This window comes from Fistularia commersonii, chromosome 34 (assembly GCF_037954325.1).
Source record: "Fistularia commersonii isolate RoL2024-O1a breed Wild chromosome 34, RoL_Fcom_v1.0, whole genome shotgun sequence".
NCBI lineage: Eukaryota > Metazoa > Chordata > Actinopteri > Syngnathiformes > Fistulariidae > Fistularia > Fistularia commersonii.
Window position 1 is genome coordinate 10,806,366 of NC_141317.1, and position 16,252 is coordinate 10,822,617.

The window sequence follows — 16,252 nt, forward strand, 5'->3', positions numbered from 1 at the left end:
ACGATGTTGTGTCTCCGTGTTCCGGACGCGAGTCTCGACCGCCGAGGGTCCGGCCGTCCGAGCAGGTTCCACCCGCCGGCCGACCGTCTGATTTCCCGGCTTCCGTGAACGCACCGCGCGGACCCAACATCTCGGGGTAGTTGTCCTCTCGCGCGCAGATCTCGCGGTGTTTGCGCACTGACGGAGGTAGGAAATGGAGTCGGAGGGGGCGGGGTGCAGCGAGAGGGAGCAGAGATGTTTGGAGGCTTTTTTTTAATATCAAATTATTTATTTAAATAAAAATGGCCGCCGTGGAGAGCGGAGAGGAGAGACTGTAAGTGAGCCTTTGACGTTGTTCGGCCGGCGGAGCCCCGCGGCGCTCGCCGCCGGCCGCCGAGCTTCGCCCGTCGTGTGTTTTATTGAAGTAAAAGTGCGTGGGTTTTTCCCCCGGCCTGTCTCGGCGGAGCGGGGTTAGCGGGAATACGTCACCAACTTACTGCTCGCGCCCGACTTTAGCCGCCGCCGTAGCCGGAGCGCAGGGACGCTCGTCCGCGGTCGCCCGCGGTCCCCCGGCCCTCTCTCCGCTCTCGGCTCGCCGCCGACGGCTCCCGGCTCCTGCGGGGCCGAGGCTCGGCGGCGTCGCGCCCGGCTAGTGGCCGCGGCGACCGGCGGCGGCAGCGGCGGCGGTCCCCCCCCCCCCCCTCCGCGTCCGCCAGACGGGCAGGCGGCTAGCGGGCTGCTAGCTGTTAGCCAAACATGAGTGTTTTCATGTGATTACCGACCGGCGCGCCCGCCGAAGCCTCCGCACACTCGCGCCCTCGCCGTTAAATTCCCGCCCAGCGGCGGCGGCGGGAAAGGGGGTGTGGGGGGGGGGCTGCCCCGCGCCGCTGAGCCAGGCACGCGCCTCGGACCCGCGGAGGGGTGGGGGGGGCACCGGAAGTGGGACTCGTCGGGCGTCCACGCGCTCGGAGGCCCGTGGGGAACCTCCGACAATGCGTGGCGTGGCGACAACTGCGTGCGTCCAGGACTACATCTGCGGAACGGTGCGGGGCGGCGGGGGGCGTGAAAGAACCGCACGGAAAGTCCTGAGCGGAGCAGAAATGTGGGGCGAGGCGGGAGTTCGGACCTCTGCAGACCAACATCACTCCTCGTGCGGCGTTCACCGGCACGTCACTCATTGTGACGTCCTCGGGAGTGTGTGCGTGTGAATGCGTGCGTGTGAGTGTGTGTGCGTGCGTGCGTGTGTGAGAGCGACCTACTTCCGCAGCCGCTCATTTCCCGTTCCACCTGCAGCTTCATCATGGCACCCTCGTGTCCCGCCACGGTTTGGCGTCAGGGTCGTAGGTCAGTCATGGCAGGATCTGACGGAGGGCTTGGAGGGGTACAGGGGGTCTGCGGGGACCCTCGTCAGGCCGAAGGGTGGAGGGTCAATATGAGGGCGGATCGTGGATCTGAGTGTCGGGGGGGGGGTCAATCTGAGGCCCGCGTGAAGAGACAAAGAAGCTCTGAAGTGAGCCATAGTTTTTAACGGGTTGAGTTCCGGGTTTTAGTCCGGCCCGTTGGACGGGCGCCGTCAGGCCCGGTGTGCGTGTGACTTTTCTGTGCAAACAACCTCGGACCGCTTTGCGTACGCTCACCGTCCTGCTGCACTAAAACCTCACTTCCTGTTTCTGCACAGGCCTTTTCTGGAGCGGAAAACGTTCAGCCTGTTTGCGGCAAGGCGTGTCGACTGAAGTGCAAAGTGGTGGCGGCTGCAGGCGGCGCCCTGCAGATGAGCAAAGTCAGGCGGGTCGGGAAGTCACACCTCGCCCAGAAACCGAGCGTCCCCGGTCGCGACGTAAACAGTCCGACGAACGTCGGGACTCGGGGCTCCGGTCGGCCGTAACCCTTGGTCCGCTGGGTTCGGGGACCTGCGGGCGCGTCTGCTTTAGAAGGGGTCGAAACCCCGCAGGTGTTAGAACCTCCTTTCCAGGCGGGTTTCAGATTCATTTCACGCTAAAAGGAAATCGAAAGTCGCAAACAGAAACCCGTGGCTGTCAAAGTCGACGGCTGCCGACCGGCATCCGGGAGCTCCCGTACAACCCGATCGCTCGTTGACGCGCGGCTCGCTCGCCGTCTCGGAACCGCGCTCGCCTTGGCTCCCGCCCCGAGCTTAGCACAGAGCTGTTAGCGTTAGCCCGACACGCTTTGTTGACGGTTTCTGGCCGTTAGGTTACCAGGGCCACGGCCGTACAGATGTGATGCAATGTTCTCAGTGATCCTGTGCTGTGGTTTCCACAGAGAGGAGGGTCAGGAGGGCGGGGGGGAGCCCGCGGAGCCGCAGGCCCCCGCCAGGGAGAAGGAGCGCTCGCACAGCAAGACCAAGAAGGCCCGCAGGGACCGCCGCCATGCCGACCCGGGGGCGGCCTCTACCGCTCACGAGCCGCCGTCGGAGGCGGAGCCACAGACCCCGGTAAGTGGAGCGCGAGCCGCGAACGGGAGCGGGACGGCGTCTCTAACGCTCGCCGCCTTTTCCTCCCTCAGGCGTCCGAGCCGGTGGCGGGCCCCTCGGACACGGGTTCGGAGATGGCGGCCGGCAGCGAGTCCACGGGCTCCCCTCGCCAGCGGCGCTCCATCATCCGGGACCGCGGGCCGCTGTACGACGACCCGTCGCTGCCCGAAGGGTGGACCCGCAAACTCAAGCAGAGGAAGTCCGGACGGTCGGCGGGGAAGTTTGACGTCTACCTGATCAAGTAAGAGCCACGCCGGCGAGCCGACACCCTCGTCCGGGTCGGCCGCTGACCTTCTGCTTCTCTCTCAGCTCCGAGGGGAAGGCCTTTCGTTCCAAGGTGGAGCTCATCGCTTACTTCCAGAAGGTCGGGGACACCACCACCGACCCCAACGATTTTGATTTCACTGTGACCGGACGTGGAAGCCCCTCCCGCCGCGAGAAGAGGCCACCCAAGAAACCCAAAGTGGTCAAACCGTCGGGCCGAGGCCGTGGGCGGCCAAAAGGTACGAGAGCCTCTCGTCCTCCACCCGGAGGGCTTCTTCTGCTCCGACGGGCCGGAAGGAACCCGAGATTTTTGGACCCCCGAGTCGCGGTTCCCCCGGTTCGATCCTTGGGCCCGCTCGGGAAAGGAGAGCCCTACAGACGGGCGTGACCGTACGTGCATCCCCGACCGCGCAGTGCGTCTGAGGGACCCCGTTCCCCCGCGAAGGACTGGAGAATGTGACGTCCCGGGGTGGGTCTCGTTTTTGATCCGGTGGGTTGTGGGGCGCCGAAGAACTCGTGATGTAGCCACAAAGTCGAAGCGGTGCTCCACACCAGTGCCGTCGGAGGTGTTTGAAACTAAACGCTGACCTGTCGGCGCGAGATGTCAGACGGTCCACCGGAACAGAGAACTTCCTGTCCGTCCCGGCCGGAGAAGCTCTCGGAACCCGCCGTCTCCGTCCTCGCGATCGTTCCGACGGTGGAGACGTGACCACGTCCGCATCTCCCCTTCTTCTGTCCTCCTCAGGCAGCGGGAAGGTGCGGCAGGTGAGCGAGGGAGTGGCCGTGAAGCGCGTGGTGGAGAAGAGCCCGGGCAAACTGTTGGTCAAGATGCCCTTCAGCAAGGCAGAGGCCACCAGTGGGACGGCGCCGGCCGCCTCCAAGGTAGGTTCAGCCTTCCGACGAGGGCCCGCGTCCCGGCGGGAGGACGTCCCCGGGTGTCCCCGGGTCCGGACCTGGCGTCGCGTACCGCTCGGTCCCGCGGCGACAAGGTGCCGGAGGCGGATCGGACTTTGCCTCGGACCACTTAAGAACCGGCTTCTGTTCCGAGGAGGTTCTGGAGTTGTCGACCCGCTCGGCCGAAGCCGTCACGCGTGTAGTTCGGACCGGGTTCTGGTCGTCGGCTGTCGATGGTAACCCGTTGTGACGGTGTTTCAGGCGGCGCCCCCGGCCCCGGCGGCCACCAAGTCCCGTCCGGGCAGGAAGAGGAAGTCGGAGCAGGAGGTCCCGGCGCCGGCCCAGACGGCCCCCAAGAAGCGCGGCAGGAAACCGGCCTCCGCTTCCGCGGCGTCGCCGGTCGTCGCGGCGTCTTCCTCTGCGGCGTCCGCCTCCGACCTCTCCTCGGCAGGGAGCTACGCGGCGGCCGCCATGATGGCGGCGGAAGCCAAGCGGCGCGCCGCCAAGGAGTCTTCCGCCAAGGCTGCCGTCCAGGAAACGGCTCTGCCCATCAAGAAGCGCAAGACCCGGGAGGCCCTGGAGGAGCGGGAGAGCGCTCCCCCTGCGGCCGCCGGCCACGCCGGGAGCAGGACCGCCACAGAGCGGGAGGCCGGCGCAGGGGAAGCGGCGGGAGCCCCGTCCGCTCCCCCCGCCGCACCGCCGGCCCCCTCCGAGCAGGGCCGGCCCCCCGGCTCGGAAGACGGACAGTCGCACGGACAGAAGACGCATAAAGGCAGGAAGCACAAGGAGAAGGCGGGCGAGGAGCGAGGCGTTGGGGGGGAGGAGGAGGTTGAGGAGCGAGGAGGTGCGGGCAGAGGTAGCAGCAGCAGCAGCAGCAGCAGCAGCAGCAGCAGTAGCAGCATCAGTCCATCCAAAAGCCAGAAGAGGAAGGAGAGGCCTCCTCACAAACACCACCATCACCACCACCACCGGCACCACCAGACCTCGGCCCCGGACCGGCCTCCTTCAGACTCCGGGCCCCCCCCGCCCCCAGGCCGGCCGCGGACCCCTCCCCGGCCCGTTCCCGACGCCCGGCGGCCCCCGGAAACCCCGCCCGTCCTCCGGTCCCCGCCGGAGCCGGGCCCCCCGCCCCCCCCTCCGCAGCCCCTGCCTCCCCGGCCCGCTGCGCCGAAGCCCTCCGCCACCCCGCCTCGGCCCCAGGGCCCCCCCCACCCCTCCGCTCAGCTCAGGACGCAGCTCCAAGGTCAGCAGGCTCCGCCTCCGCCGCAAACCCCCCAGCCCTCGTCCGTCCCGCCGGCTCAGCATCCCCAGCCGGGCCCCCCCGCTCCCGGGCCCCAGCCCTCCGCGGCCCTCCGGCCACCCCAGCCGGGCCCCCCGCCTCCCGGGTCCCAGTCCTCTCCGGCCCTCCGGCCCCCCCAGCCGGGCCCCCCGCCTCCCGGGTCCCAGTCCTCTCCGGCCTCCCGGCCCCCCCAGCCGGGCCCCCCTGCTCCCGGGTCCCAGCCCTCAGCGGCCCTCCGGCCCCCCCAGTCGGGCCCCCCGCCTCCCGGGTCTGGGTCCTCTCCGGCCCTTCGCCCCACACAGCCCGGCCCCCCCCCTCCCGGGTCCGGGTCCTCCCCGGCCCTCCGCCCCCCTCAACCGGATCCCACCCCTCCCGGGTCCCAGTCCTCCACAGGCCTCCGGCCCCCCCAGTCGGGCCCCACCCCTCCAGGGTCTCAGTCCTCTGCGGCCCTCCAGCCCCCCCACTCCCAACTCCTTAGCCAGCTAAAGCAGCCGTCTCAGGCCCCCCCGCAGCAGACCCCTTCCCAGGCGCCCCCCCAGCCCAGGACCCCGGGCCAGTCTCAGCTCCAGCTGCAGTCCGGACCCCCGGCCCAGCCCCAGCCCCCCCCGCAGGCCAAAGCCAGGACCCCCTCGCACACCCAGCCTCAGTTCCAGTCCAAAACCCCATCCCAAGACCCAGCTCAGTCCCAGTCCGGAGCCCCCGGCCAGCCCCGGGCCCAGCCCTGGCCCTCGGCCCAGGTGGGGACCCCCCGGCCCCAGCCCCCGCCCCAGCCCCGGCCCCAGTTCCACTCCAGGACTCCGGCTCCGGCCCCGTCCCAACCGCAGCCCCGGCACCAAGCACAGGCCCAGCACCTGCCTCAGACTCAGTGCAGACCGGAACCCGGACCGCCACGGCCCCCGCTCCAAGCACAGCCGGCCTTCCGGCGGGTCCAGCCGCCCCCCCGGCCCGCGAGGCCGGACCCGCCGCACTTCTCCCCGAACCAGTCGTCCCTCAGCCTGAGCCGGCCCAACTCGTCCTCCCCCGGCCAGCACAACCAGAGCGAGCAGCCCCAAGACCTGAGCACGCCCCGGCCCGGCCGCGGGGCGCCGCCGTCGGGCCGCGAGGCGGGGCCCGAGGGCCGGGGAGGGGGGGAGCCGGCCCCCGACGCGGGCGAGAGGGGTTCGAACAGCACCTTGAGACCCCCCGGACCCCCGGGGGGGGCCCGGCTCCGGGCCGAGCCCGAGGCGGCGGGCGAGGGCAGGGAGCTCAGAGACATCGTCCCCCAGTCGGCCGTCCCCTGCCCCAGCCGAGAGGAGACGGTGGAGTCACGGACTGCCGTCAGCGAGAGGGTCAGCTGATGGGCGGGGCCAAAAAGGGGGGACCCGGCAGACTGATGGGCGCGGCGCCGGGATCCGGGTTGGGGGGCGGCGCCGGGCCGGCCGCGCAGGTCCATGTTTTTACACTGTTGTGCGGGAGAAGGCTAGCAAACGTGCCGAGCTGACAGGACGCTCTGGGTCCCGGGGGGGGGAGGGGGGGAGGCCGCCGCAGAGACGGACTTTTTCTAGGAAAACCCAAACTAAAAGGAAAAGTCAATATAAAAACGTGCGTGAGTGTGTATGTGTGTGCGTGCGTGCGTGTGTGCGTGCGTGTGTGTGTGTGTATATAATCAAAAGGCAGCTGTTGTGTCCCGCTGGTCTCGGTGGGGAGGGGGTGGGGGGGCAGTTTGGGACTGACCCCGCCCCGAGCAGACGCTGCTTCCACATACTAACCTCTGATTTGATACTTTGATAGTTTGTCTGTTAAACAGCTTTAAACCGACCTGACGACTGGCAGTCCTTCTTTACCCCCCCCCTCCCGCCCCGCCCGCCCCCCGCCGACACGCTTCTCATTGGAGGGGCTCGTGCGCGCCAGGAGGCCCCGCCCCATCCTCTTCCAGACTGGCCCCCCACTAGCGCAGGAAGCCGGCGGCGTCCCGAAGGCCTCCTGAGACGCTCCTCCTCACCGACACTAAACAAACTGTCCCGCCGGGCGGCCATCTTGGCCACGCGGCGACGTGTTGTTGTTCTTCCAGGTTAGAGATTCTTCCGTTCTGCTCTGCATTTACTCTTATTTTGCTCGAGGTTCTTCTGTTGTTTCCAAAGGAAGCCTATTTTTTCAGCCCCGCCCCCCGTCAGTAGCTCCCGTGGGTCCTCCTCTCACCTGGAGGCCGGGAGCAGTCTTTGTGTTGAATGTCTGGAACACTTGGCGTCCCTCCAGTCTGTACAATCAAGCGCACGAACGCCGCCGGGAGACTCGTACTCAGAGGCCCGCCTCCCCGACGCACTCGGGACGAGGCTCCGCGGGGGGGGGTGGGGGGCACAGCGGCGCCGGACGACGGACGGAACCTCGTGCACACGGGGCTCCGGCGTGCGCTAAGCCAAGCTAGCTTCTTCACAATTAGCCGTGGGCCGGGTCGCGACGAGCTCCCGCCCCGATCATGCGCGCTCGTTTACTCTGCATGAAGCCGGTTTGTTCTGTTCCTCACTTTTATCCAATCAGAGCCCGAACGCATCGTGTCGCCGCCTCCCATCGATGGCGCGGCCTCCATTTTAATCCTCTCACCCTGCCGATGACGAGATTCTTTTCGGGCGGTCGGGGGGTTTCACGCCACAGTTGCATCACGACACCTACCGCGGACGCCAGAGGGGGCGGAGTCTCTCAGCCGAGTCGTCACGCTCACGTTGGAATTAGGAAACTAGGTGACCCGAGGCTCCGGGAACCCCAGCAGGAAGGTACTGGGGAGCCGGAGGCCAATCTGGAGAACAGTACGAGCAACAAGGGGGCTCTCAGAAGTACCTTGAGTGAATTTTAGACAATGACCTGAAAACTCTTGAAGGTGTAAAACCCTCTCGACTGCAGAGGTCCTGAGGACCTTGTGAAGCACTGGCAGGAAGCAACCCCCCCCCCCCCCCCCATACACACACACACACACACACACACACACCCCAGATTCTTAGTAAGGTGTTATTGGCTGGTAAAGACGCTCCGCTCCGGGTCCGACCTGTGCCTCGACCTCCTCGCGCTGACCTCACGGCCACCTCGGAGCCGCCGGCCTCTGCGTACGGCGTCCGCCCGCCCGCCGGCGGCAGGCGACCCACCGCCCCAGTAACCAGCCTCCATATTGCATGTTCCAGAGTTTAGTGCCTATAATATTGTGCGTCTTGCCAGGAGCCACCATGTCCGCCAAGCCATGTCGTGTTTCTAGAGTAGTAGTGACGTGTGGTGACGTCCTAGTTGCTTCTATGGAGGATGAATATTCTGCTTCTACTCTGGTTGGAAACTCAATACACTGTCGCTGTAGACAAACTAGTTTTTACTGTTTCTTATTTCCTTTCTAACTAAAAGCGTTTGTTGTCCCTCCTCTGTGGTCGTCTGACTGTTTCCCCCCCGACGCCTCCTCCTCTGGCGGACCTCTCGGACCCACGCCGGTAAGAGACGGTCCCGAACGGCCCGTCAGCTGTCAGATAGAGCGCGGTGTCGTCGTCGTAGAGTGGAAGGCGAGGAGGTCGTCCCTCCTCCTCCTCCCACGGACCTCAGACCTCCCCACCTCATCTTAACTAGTCCCTTTTTATACCCGCTCCTCCTAATATTTAGGACTTTGTTACTTTAAAAGTACTTTTTCATCCTTCCACAAATGTCTCTTTTATTTGGGTGAATTCTTGTTGTTTTTTTTTTTTTGTTTAGTTTTTTTTCTGTTATTGTTCTTTTGTCTGTAACTTCTTTTATAAACGGGTTCAAAGGAACCAACGAACCACATCACCTCCAACGTCTGAAGGGTTCTGGTCCGAACGGACCCGGTTCCTCCTGCTTTGATCCGGATGATCTCATCCCGGGAACTAGACAGGACGTTCCACCTTCATCCCGGAGTCGACGTCTTCTGCTCAGCTGGATGAGGCAGGGTCAGGTGGGCGCTGTCGACGGGGGCGCCCCGAGACCCAGGCAGGCCCGGGGGGCGGCCGGTCCTTCGGGCTCGGCCCCCGGCTCGCCTGAAAGCCCCTCAGGCCAGAAGCCAGGAGGGCTCTGCGATGAAGGTGGAACGTCTACACATTATGTGAGTCCGGCGGTCCGGATCAGAAGCAGGATCAAGAACCTTCAATTGGTGGAGAACCATCTCCGCCCCTGAAATACTCCCATGTTCTTTCAGTTGTTTTTCCACGTGGATAAAATTGTCCGGTAACGTCACGTCTATTGATTAAAACAACTTTTGAATTCACGCCACTTTCACTTTCGCTTCTCTGGGAAGAAAATCAAACCTCATGACTTCACAAACACCACGTCGAGGCCTTTTCGCCTGGTTTTGAGACATGGTCTAATCTCTGGCTCGTTTCCCCGACGATGCCGAGGGGGTTGCTCTGCCGAGATGACCGCAGTGAGCCGGTTATCTTCTCCGGACCTGCGTCGTCGGGTCTCCTGGGCACGGATGGAGCCGCTCGGTCCGAGAATGAACCCGACATTTGCGAGCGACCCGTTCCTCCTACGCGGAGACCGCGGAGGTTCGCTTGACCCGTCCGGGATGGAGATCGTTAAACTGACCCGTCAGGGGTTCTGTCACCGCGGCCCCTCTACTGGCCCCGGGCCTTGTGCTCGGGATACGTGGACCTGCTCGCTTCCTGAACAAATGACTTTGAAAACGTTGACATCCACAGCTATTTCACACGAACACAGGCCAAAGTCTCAGTCGCCGCCGAGTCGAAAAAAGGAAGCGAGCCTGCGACGTGAGCGAACTTCACGTTTCATGTGGAACTACGCTGCGATTGGTTGTCGCCCGCTGGCCAAAAGTGAACCGCATCCGTCCATCCAGGTCCACACAGGTGAGGAAGTCGGCCTTGACCGCACGCGCAAGAACCTGCACTCTGCTGCGCCCTTCTGGACTGATGGCAGGGCGGGGGGAGGCCTTCAGACCTCAAATGTTTACCTTTATTGGGACTTGAGAGAGGTCAGCAGCGACGGATTAGCCAAGAAAATGTGTTAGTGATTTTTAAACGAGACTATAGCGTTGAAAGACGACTGGGATTTTTACGGTGAATTTAATTCACGTAGCCTGTATAGTAATGATAATAATAAAAATAATATGCCGGGCGCCAGTCGTGACCTCTCCATGACCCCTGAGCAGGTGAAAACCGGCCCCTGATTGGCTGCCGGCCGGCGGACGATGGCTTCCGGTGTGACCCCGGCACTCCTGTTGCTCCTCTGCGGTCCGGTGCTGCTGCCGCAGGCCGGCGATCCGGAGCGGGACCGGGACCGGGACCGGGATCCGGACCGGGACCGGGGCCTGATGGAGCTCCGGCGCGTGCGGAGCCTCGCGGCGCAGCCCCGGTACGGAGACTGCTGGGCGCGCGCCCTGGACCACCTGGACGCGCGGTGCCGAGAGATGACGTCAGAGACGCAGGGCCGCCTCGCGCTCACATTCACGCGCTGTCACCTGAGCAGGTAACGGCCGGTGACCGGTAGCCGGAGACCGGTGACCGGAGAGACCCGCAGAGCTCGGCTGGAGCGCCAGCGTTAGCTTCAGTATTAGCTACAGGTCAGCTGTGGTATGAGCCGCACCAGAGCCGGTACTCGGCTTTCGTATTAGCTACGCTTTAACTTCGATATTGTCTACATGTTGGCTTTAGTTTAGCCGCAGCCCCGCTTCAACATGAGCTACACTTCTGTCTCTCTATATTCGCTACATGTTGGCGGGCTCGCTTTGACATGTTAGCTACATGTTAGCTTAAGCTGCTACCGCAGGCGAGCGTGAACAGGAATATTAATGATGGGTTTTCTGGAAGGCGCCTTACCCAACACTCAAGGACACCGTACGGACATGTCTATACACGGATTTAAAAGGGAAACGATAAAAATAAGACAACTAAAAGTGACAAAGTGGTAAAAGTAAAAAGAAAAAAAAAAATTAAAGGCCGCTTTAACACTAGCTAAGTGTTAGCTTGTATATCAGCGACATGTTAGCATCGGGTTTAGCCAAGGCTAGTTTTTCACTAGCTTCTGGTTAAGTTAAATCGCATGGACTTTATAACTTTACATATTTGTTTCTGGTTGCTTTGGAGAGCAAATTTTTAAGGCTTATGTTTAGCTCTCGGATGTTTTCCCCCGTGCTCGTTCTCTATTTTTTTGTTTTTTTGATAAACATCGGACAACGCGTGTCTTCATATTTCATCCTTGCTCGGCTTTGTGAGCCTGGGGTGAGCCTGGAGTGAGGCTGGAGTGAGCTTGGGGTGAGCCTGGAGTGAGGCCGGCGCTCACCTGTCTGACGGTCTGGTGAAAGCTGTGTTTGTGTCTCAGCTCAGGCAGGGCCTTCCCTTCCTGTCCTGAGGGGTCAGAGGTCAGAAGCTGCACCGCCCAGATGGACAGTGTGGCCTTCAATGCCTACACTGAGTTCTTCACCCATGCCCACGCCATCTGTCACTTCCTGCAGTCTGAGGCCTGGCAGAGCCGCGCAGAGACCACCATGTCCAGGTAACACGCCTGGATAGGTGACACACAGTGTGCGTGAGTCAAACACTTCCCGGTAGGTAGCGGCTCCGCCCGCAGGTGATGGTGTTGAGCAGGGGGTGTGTGTGTGTGTGTGTGTGTGTGTGTGTGTGTGTGTGTGTGTGTGTGTGTGTGTGTGTGTGTGTGTGTGTGTGTGTGTCAGGCTCACAGAGACTTCAGCAGGTGTAGCTGAGCAACTTCAGTCAACAAGGCAGATGGCCGAGGACCTGATGGAGGCACAGACCACCGCCCTGCAGGCGCAGCAGGAGATCCTGGAGAATGGAGAGCAGCTGAGAGTCACCTTGAGAGACTCCACCCAGGGTATGGACACCCACCTCTGACCACCCTCAGAATCTGTACTCCCACCTCTCGTGCTCCACTTGGAAAGGATGAAAACAGGGTAACGAAACCCACTGAGATACTGGACCTCCTCCACCTACCAGGTCTGCAGTCGGTGTTCTCGGAGCTCAGCGGTGTCACCAGGCAGCAGCAGGTGGCGCTGTCCGAACTCTTCAACAGGGTCTCCTTCCTGCAAACTTTCCTGCTGACGGAGGCTCACAGTGTCAGCTCCTGCCTCTACAATGGCGCTGCCCTCTGCTCCGCCTTCCTGCTCACCTCCACCCAGCGCTCTTCCAGAGCCAGGTAGCCTCTCCCCCTCTGGGCTCCGCCTCCTTGAGTCTTCTGGTGAAAGTGTGTATATGCGTGCAGGTTGTTCCTCCTGGTCCTTGTGTGTGTGAACTTCTACCTGGAGAGGAAGATCTACCAGTATGTGACGAGCTCGGCCCACCCCGAACACACACACATGGTCAGTGACACCGTCACACCCAACTCACCTGACCCTCAGGTGGACGCTCCTTACAAACACGTACGTGTGTGTGTACATGTGTGTATGTGCGTGCGTGCTTGTGTGTGCACATGCTCAGGAGCTGGTCAGTGTGTATGTGAGTGTGTTGCGGCGCTGCATGTTGTGTGTAGCGGTGTGTGTGTTGGTGTTTGTGTGTGTCTCCTACAGAGACCCGGTGCAGCAGAGCTTCCGGCTGCTGCAGCAGCTGAGGGAGACGCAGTGCAGCCTGCAGGAGGCGCTGCAGCGGGCAGGTCAGGCACGCATGCACAAGGGATGGGGGGGGCAAGGAGGGCCGAGACCAACCAGTGTGTCTGATTGCAGAACATCTGGGGAGACAGAAGGAGGAGGTTCATCAGGTGAGGAGTTTGAAGTCTCAATCCTGATCCCACTGATAGGAAGTCTTTTAAAAACCTTCAAAAAAGAAAAATACAATCATTCTCGACGGTTTGTTTCAGACCAGAGGCAAGGAGGTGCCATGGAGGAGCGAGGGATTGCTGGAAGAAGAAGAAGAAGAAGAGGAGGAGGTGGAGGAGAAGGAGGGCAGCGCCCTGCTGTGTCTGGACTCCACCCTCCTCCCTGCTGCCGGTCAGTCACACCTGACCCGTCTTACAGAATGTCAAAATAAAAAGGCTCTCAGATGCTTTGTCCTCCATCTGTAGCGCAGACAGAAATCTGCATACTCCATCTTGGCCAAATACCTGAGGAGGGAAGAAAGTTACAAACACAATTACTTCATAACATTATGATTTTGTCAAGTTTAAAAAAAAAAAAAAGAAAGGAAGAAAGAAAAAATTTGTTTGTCAGTCATCCATGTGGCCATCCGCCAGCTGGATGGATATCTAAATTTGTGCGTGCAAACAAGTCGTCTTCCTGGGGGTCAAAGGTCACCTGCCCGTTCTCCCCTGTGTGCAGGCTGGAGCTCCGACAGCCTCCTGAGCAGCACCCTCGCCATCGCAGAGGCCGAGGTCTGGACGCCACCGGCCTCGGCGAGCCCCGTCCCCGTCGTCTCCGAGCATCCCCGCCGCCGCGGGTCTCTGGTCCACAGCATCCCCGTGGAGCACGAGCAGGTGAGGACGCTTCTCTACAGCTTCAGAAAAAGTGTGGAGGAAGAAGAAGATAGATGGACCTCTGACCCCTTCTCTGTCCTCCCCCTCCTGCATTGTCGTCAAGGTAACCCAGCGGCGGTACAGCCTCCGGAGCAGGAAGTCAGAGATCTTCTGATGTCTGGACGGAGAAGTTTTTTTAACGTGAATCAATAAACGTGTTTGGGTTTTTAACGAGTGCCTGTGTGGTGTGAAGCAGCGCCGCCCCCCAGAAGACGGGGGTGGACTGACGGCCGTAGACCTGCCGAGCAGCATCTGTGGCGGGGCACCCTGGAGCTGCGGGAACATCGGCGGGTCCCCCAGACACCGATTACACCCCAAAAGAAGCCGACGAGGGGGTGAGTGTTCATTGAGCCCTGACCTTTGACCCGCCCTCAGGCCTGCGGCACGGTCTAACACAGGGCGCGGTGGAGCCCCCCGCTGGCCGACGGCCCCGCCGCAGATTAGGGCGCCACCTTCATCTTCAAAACCCCCGATGAGACAGAGGTGACTCTTCTCCTGACCTGGACAGGACTTCCTGTTCTCACGCTGACCCGGTGGACCCGTACGGTGGCGATCTGAAGAACGTCATGGCTCAGTGACCCGCGGCTTCCTTGTATGGCTGTCGCTGTTTGATCTGATCTCCCTCTCTGGACCTCACTTCTCCAGCGGCGCTCTCTGGTCTGAACTCCTTTTCCATGTGGACTTCTGTGTTCCAGCTGCTGGTCCCTGCTTGTTCTCTTTGGTGCACATTTGAGTGAGATGGTTGTTCCTGCTGGTCCCTCAGCCATGAGGGTCTCCTCTGTTGCAGGCGGCTCCACCTCCTGCCCCCCCTGGCCACGTCCCCTCCTTTCCAGCAGTCTGAGGGAAAAAAAAAAAAAAAAAACACGGCAGGAATTTTTCTCCACAGTTTTTCTTCTGCTTCACATTTCAGCCTCCGAAGGAGGAAAAAGAGCGGAGAAAATGAGAACCAGACGGCGGGGGGAGGGGGAGGGGCGGGATCAGATGTCTGAGGGGGCGGAGCCTCGCCGTCTGAGGCACGGGTCACACGGAGCCTCCGCCGTCCGCAGGACAGAAGGAATGAAGGCGAGACACGGCGAGAAGAACGGCCAGTCCAGGATCTTCGGCGGGACTTTTGCTCCTGAGGGGGTCGGAGCGGACGCGGGGGGGGGGACGGCCCCGGCCCGATGGGGGGGGGGGCCGCTCCTCCTCGCTCAGTCTGGAAGCGCCGCTCGCAGCTGAACTTCCTCCCAAACTCGGATGAACTTTGGGTCCCGCCCCGATCGGACGGCGCCGACCTCTGACCTCTCAGCCCATGAACCGGCCCCGCGGCGCCCTGCTGGGGTTCAGCCTCCCCCCCGCGCCTCCCCCTCCTCCTCCTCCTCCTCCTCCACCGCCCTCCTTCTCCAGCCGCTTCGGCACCATGAGGTTCTCCTATCACCTGAGCGCTGGCGGCGGCGGCGGCGCCTGCAGGACAGGTGAGTGTTCTGGCGGGGCGCGGGCCAATCGTAAGCCGGGGTCAAGGGTGTGATGTTTCAGTTTGCTCAGGCCGACCAATCGGAATCGGGATCTCTACCTTCCGGGGCACGCCGGGACCGTTCGACACACGCTAACGAGATCTTCTCTGCTCGGTCGTCATGGCGACCAGGCTGATAGCCTTCATGTGACTCCTTTTTGGTGTGAGACGAGGGTTCTGAGCCTCGCGGGGACGGGCGCGGCGCCGGCGACCGCTGGCAGGGTCACATGACCCCGACGGGGCCCGTGTGCGTGTTTATTAATAAAAGTGTTGGCTGTGAAAGGGGGCGTGGCCAAGCCGGCCCCGCCCATGCCAGCGAGGGGCAGGGGGGGCAGATATGGAGGTTAAATATAGAAGCAGCTGCCGGACACACACGAAGGAGATGAAGGCCACTCCACTCACGATACCACAGACCCTTTCTGCTGCTGACCTCCCTTTTTCCTTCTCCACCGTCTCTCCTCCCGACCTCTCCGCTGCTTCTATTACCAACTGTTTGGCCTCTCAACCTCTGACCTGTGATTGTTTCGCCCGGCCGCCGTTTCTACTGATGACCTGTGACGGTGTTTTCGAGTGCTGACGTCTGATGGTGTTCGTACTGGCGACCCCTGACCCGTTTCCACGGCGTGCTCCTCCTCCTCGCCGCTCCACTTCCTGCTCCTGTTTTCACTGGCGCTTCTACTCTTTCTACTGTTTTTCCTGGAAACACCGAGTGTGTGTGTGTGTGTGTGTGTGTGTGTGTGTGTGTGTGTGTGTGTGTGTGTGTGTGTGTGTGTGTGTGTGTGTGTGTGCTGCTGCAGAGGTTTGTGTTTGTCTCCCGTTCATTTCCTGTCCTCCTCTGCTGTCCAACACACACACTCACACACACACACACACACACACAGCGCCCCTCCCCCTGCAACCCACTGACCTAAAGACACAAACTCGCTCCCTCCCAGGGTGTGTGAGTGTGTGTGTGTGAGGGAGGGAGGTCATAGTTCAGCCTGTGGTATTACCCCCCCCCCCCCCCCCCAACACATGCACACACACCAGCACACCAGCAGGGTGTGTTTGTGTGTCAGTGTTTGTCAGCCTCAGGCGGGTGGAGCTTCACTCTCTGGGGGTGTGTTTGGTTGTTGAGCTGCTGTGTGTGTGTGTGTGTGTGTGTGTGTGTGTGAGCGCATGTGGCTGCCGCCAGATGTGGGTGTGTTTGTTAACGTAGTTGGAGCCCAGCTGGCGGTCAGATCCTCCCGATGAACTGATCACGCAGAGGTCGGTCCTGGTGTCCCGGCCCAGCAGGCCTGGTGCAGCCCGGGACCCGCGCCACCTTCTCTGGAGGGTCGGGTGACGTCTGGCCTCCGACGAACGTGCCTTCGGAGGCTCGGAAGCCGTTCGGGCTCGGGGTGTGACGGACGGCCGTAGCCCGGGCGTCGGTGGG

At 62.1% G+C, this 16,252-nt stretch overlaps 2 protein-coding genes and 1 long non-coding RNA gene across 3 annotated transcripts; 2 read left to right on the top strand and 1 right to left on the bottom strand.

Annotated features, from left to right (window-relative positions):
- The first annotated feature begins 175 nt into the window (after positions 1-175).
- Positions 176-8,231, top strand: mecp2 (methyl CpG binding protein 2). The gene is made up of 6 exons (XM_086141128.1): positions 176-313; positions 2,260-2,431; positions 2,503-2,711; positions 2,780-2,973; positions 3,480-3,616; positions 3,890-8,231. The coding sequence occupies exons 1-6, from the start codon at positions 282-284 to the stop codon at positions 6,242-6,244; spliced, it is 3,099 nt and encodes a 1,032-aa protein (XP_085997254.1). The 5' UTR covers positions 176-281; the 3' UTR covers positions 6,245-8,231.
- A 1,705-nt stretch (positions 8,232-9,936) lies between these two features.
- Positions 9,937-12,141, bottom strand: LOC147214598 (uncharacterized). The gene is made up of 5 exons (XR_015104399.1): positions 12,012-12,141; positions 11,837-11,937; positions 11,566-11,668; positions 11,169-11,390; positions 9,937-10,275 (listed from the first exon to the last, which is right to left on the bottom strand). It is a non-coding gene; the product is annotated as an uncharacterized LOC147214598 (long non-coding RNA).
- LOC147214599 (uncharacterized) lies at positions 10,078-13,660 on the top strand. The gene is made up of 10 exons (XM_086142066.1): positions 10,078-10,355; positions 11,208-11,381; positions 11,560-11,717; positions 11,840-12,038; positions 12,105-12,201; positions 12,320-12,491; positions 12,562-12,596; positions 12,696-12,825; positions 13,153-13,307; positions 13,411-13,660. Exons 1-10 carry the CDS (start codon positions 10,078-10,080, stop codon positions 13,459-13,461), a joined length of 1,449 nt encoding a protein of 482 aa, XP_085998192.1. The 3' UTR covers positions 13,462-13,660.
- Positions 13,661-16,252: the final 2,592 nt, after the last annotated feature.

What these genes read in the sequence shown, in the direction of transcription:
- mecp2 (XM_086141128.1), top strand. Translation starts at nt 282, where the DNA reads ATGGCCGCCGTGGAGAGCGGAGAGGAGAGACT. An exon ending in AGGCGGAGCCACAGACCCCG is followed by an intron (nt 2,432 to 2,502) that starts GTAAGTGGAGCG and finishes TTCCTCCCTCAG; the next exon opens with GCGTCCGAGCCGGTGGCGGG. An exon ending in TTTGACGTCTACCTGATCAA is followed by an intron (nt 2,712 to 2,779) that starts GTAAGAGCCACG and finishes CTTCTCTCTCAG; the next exon opens with CTCCGAGGGGAAGGCCTTTC.
- LOC147214599 (XM_086142066.1), top strand. Translation starts at nt 10,078, where the DNA reads ATGGCTTCCGGTGTGACCCCGGCACTCCTGTTGCTCCTCTGCGGTCCG. An exon ending in CTTGAGAGACTCCACCCAGG is followed by an intron (nt 11,718 to 11,839) that starts GTATGGACACCC and finishes TCCACCTACCAG; the next exon opens with GTCTGCAGTCGGTGTTCTCG. An exon ending in AGAAGGAGGAGGTTCATCAG is followed by an intron (nt 12,597 to 12,695) that starts GTGAGGAGTTTG and finishes GGTTTGTTTCAG; the next exon opens with ACCAGAGGCAAGGAGGTGCC.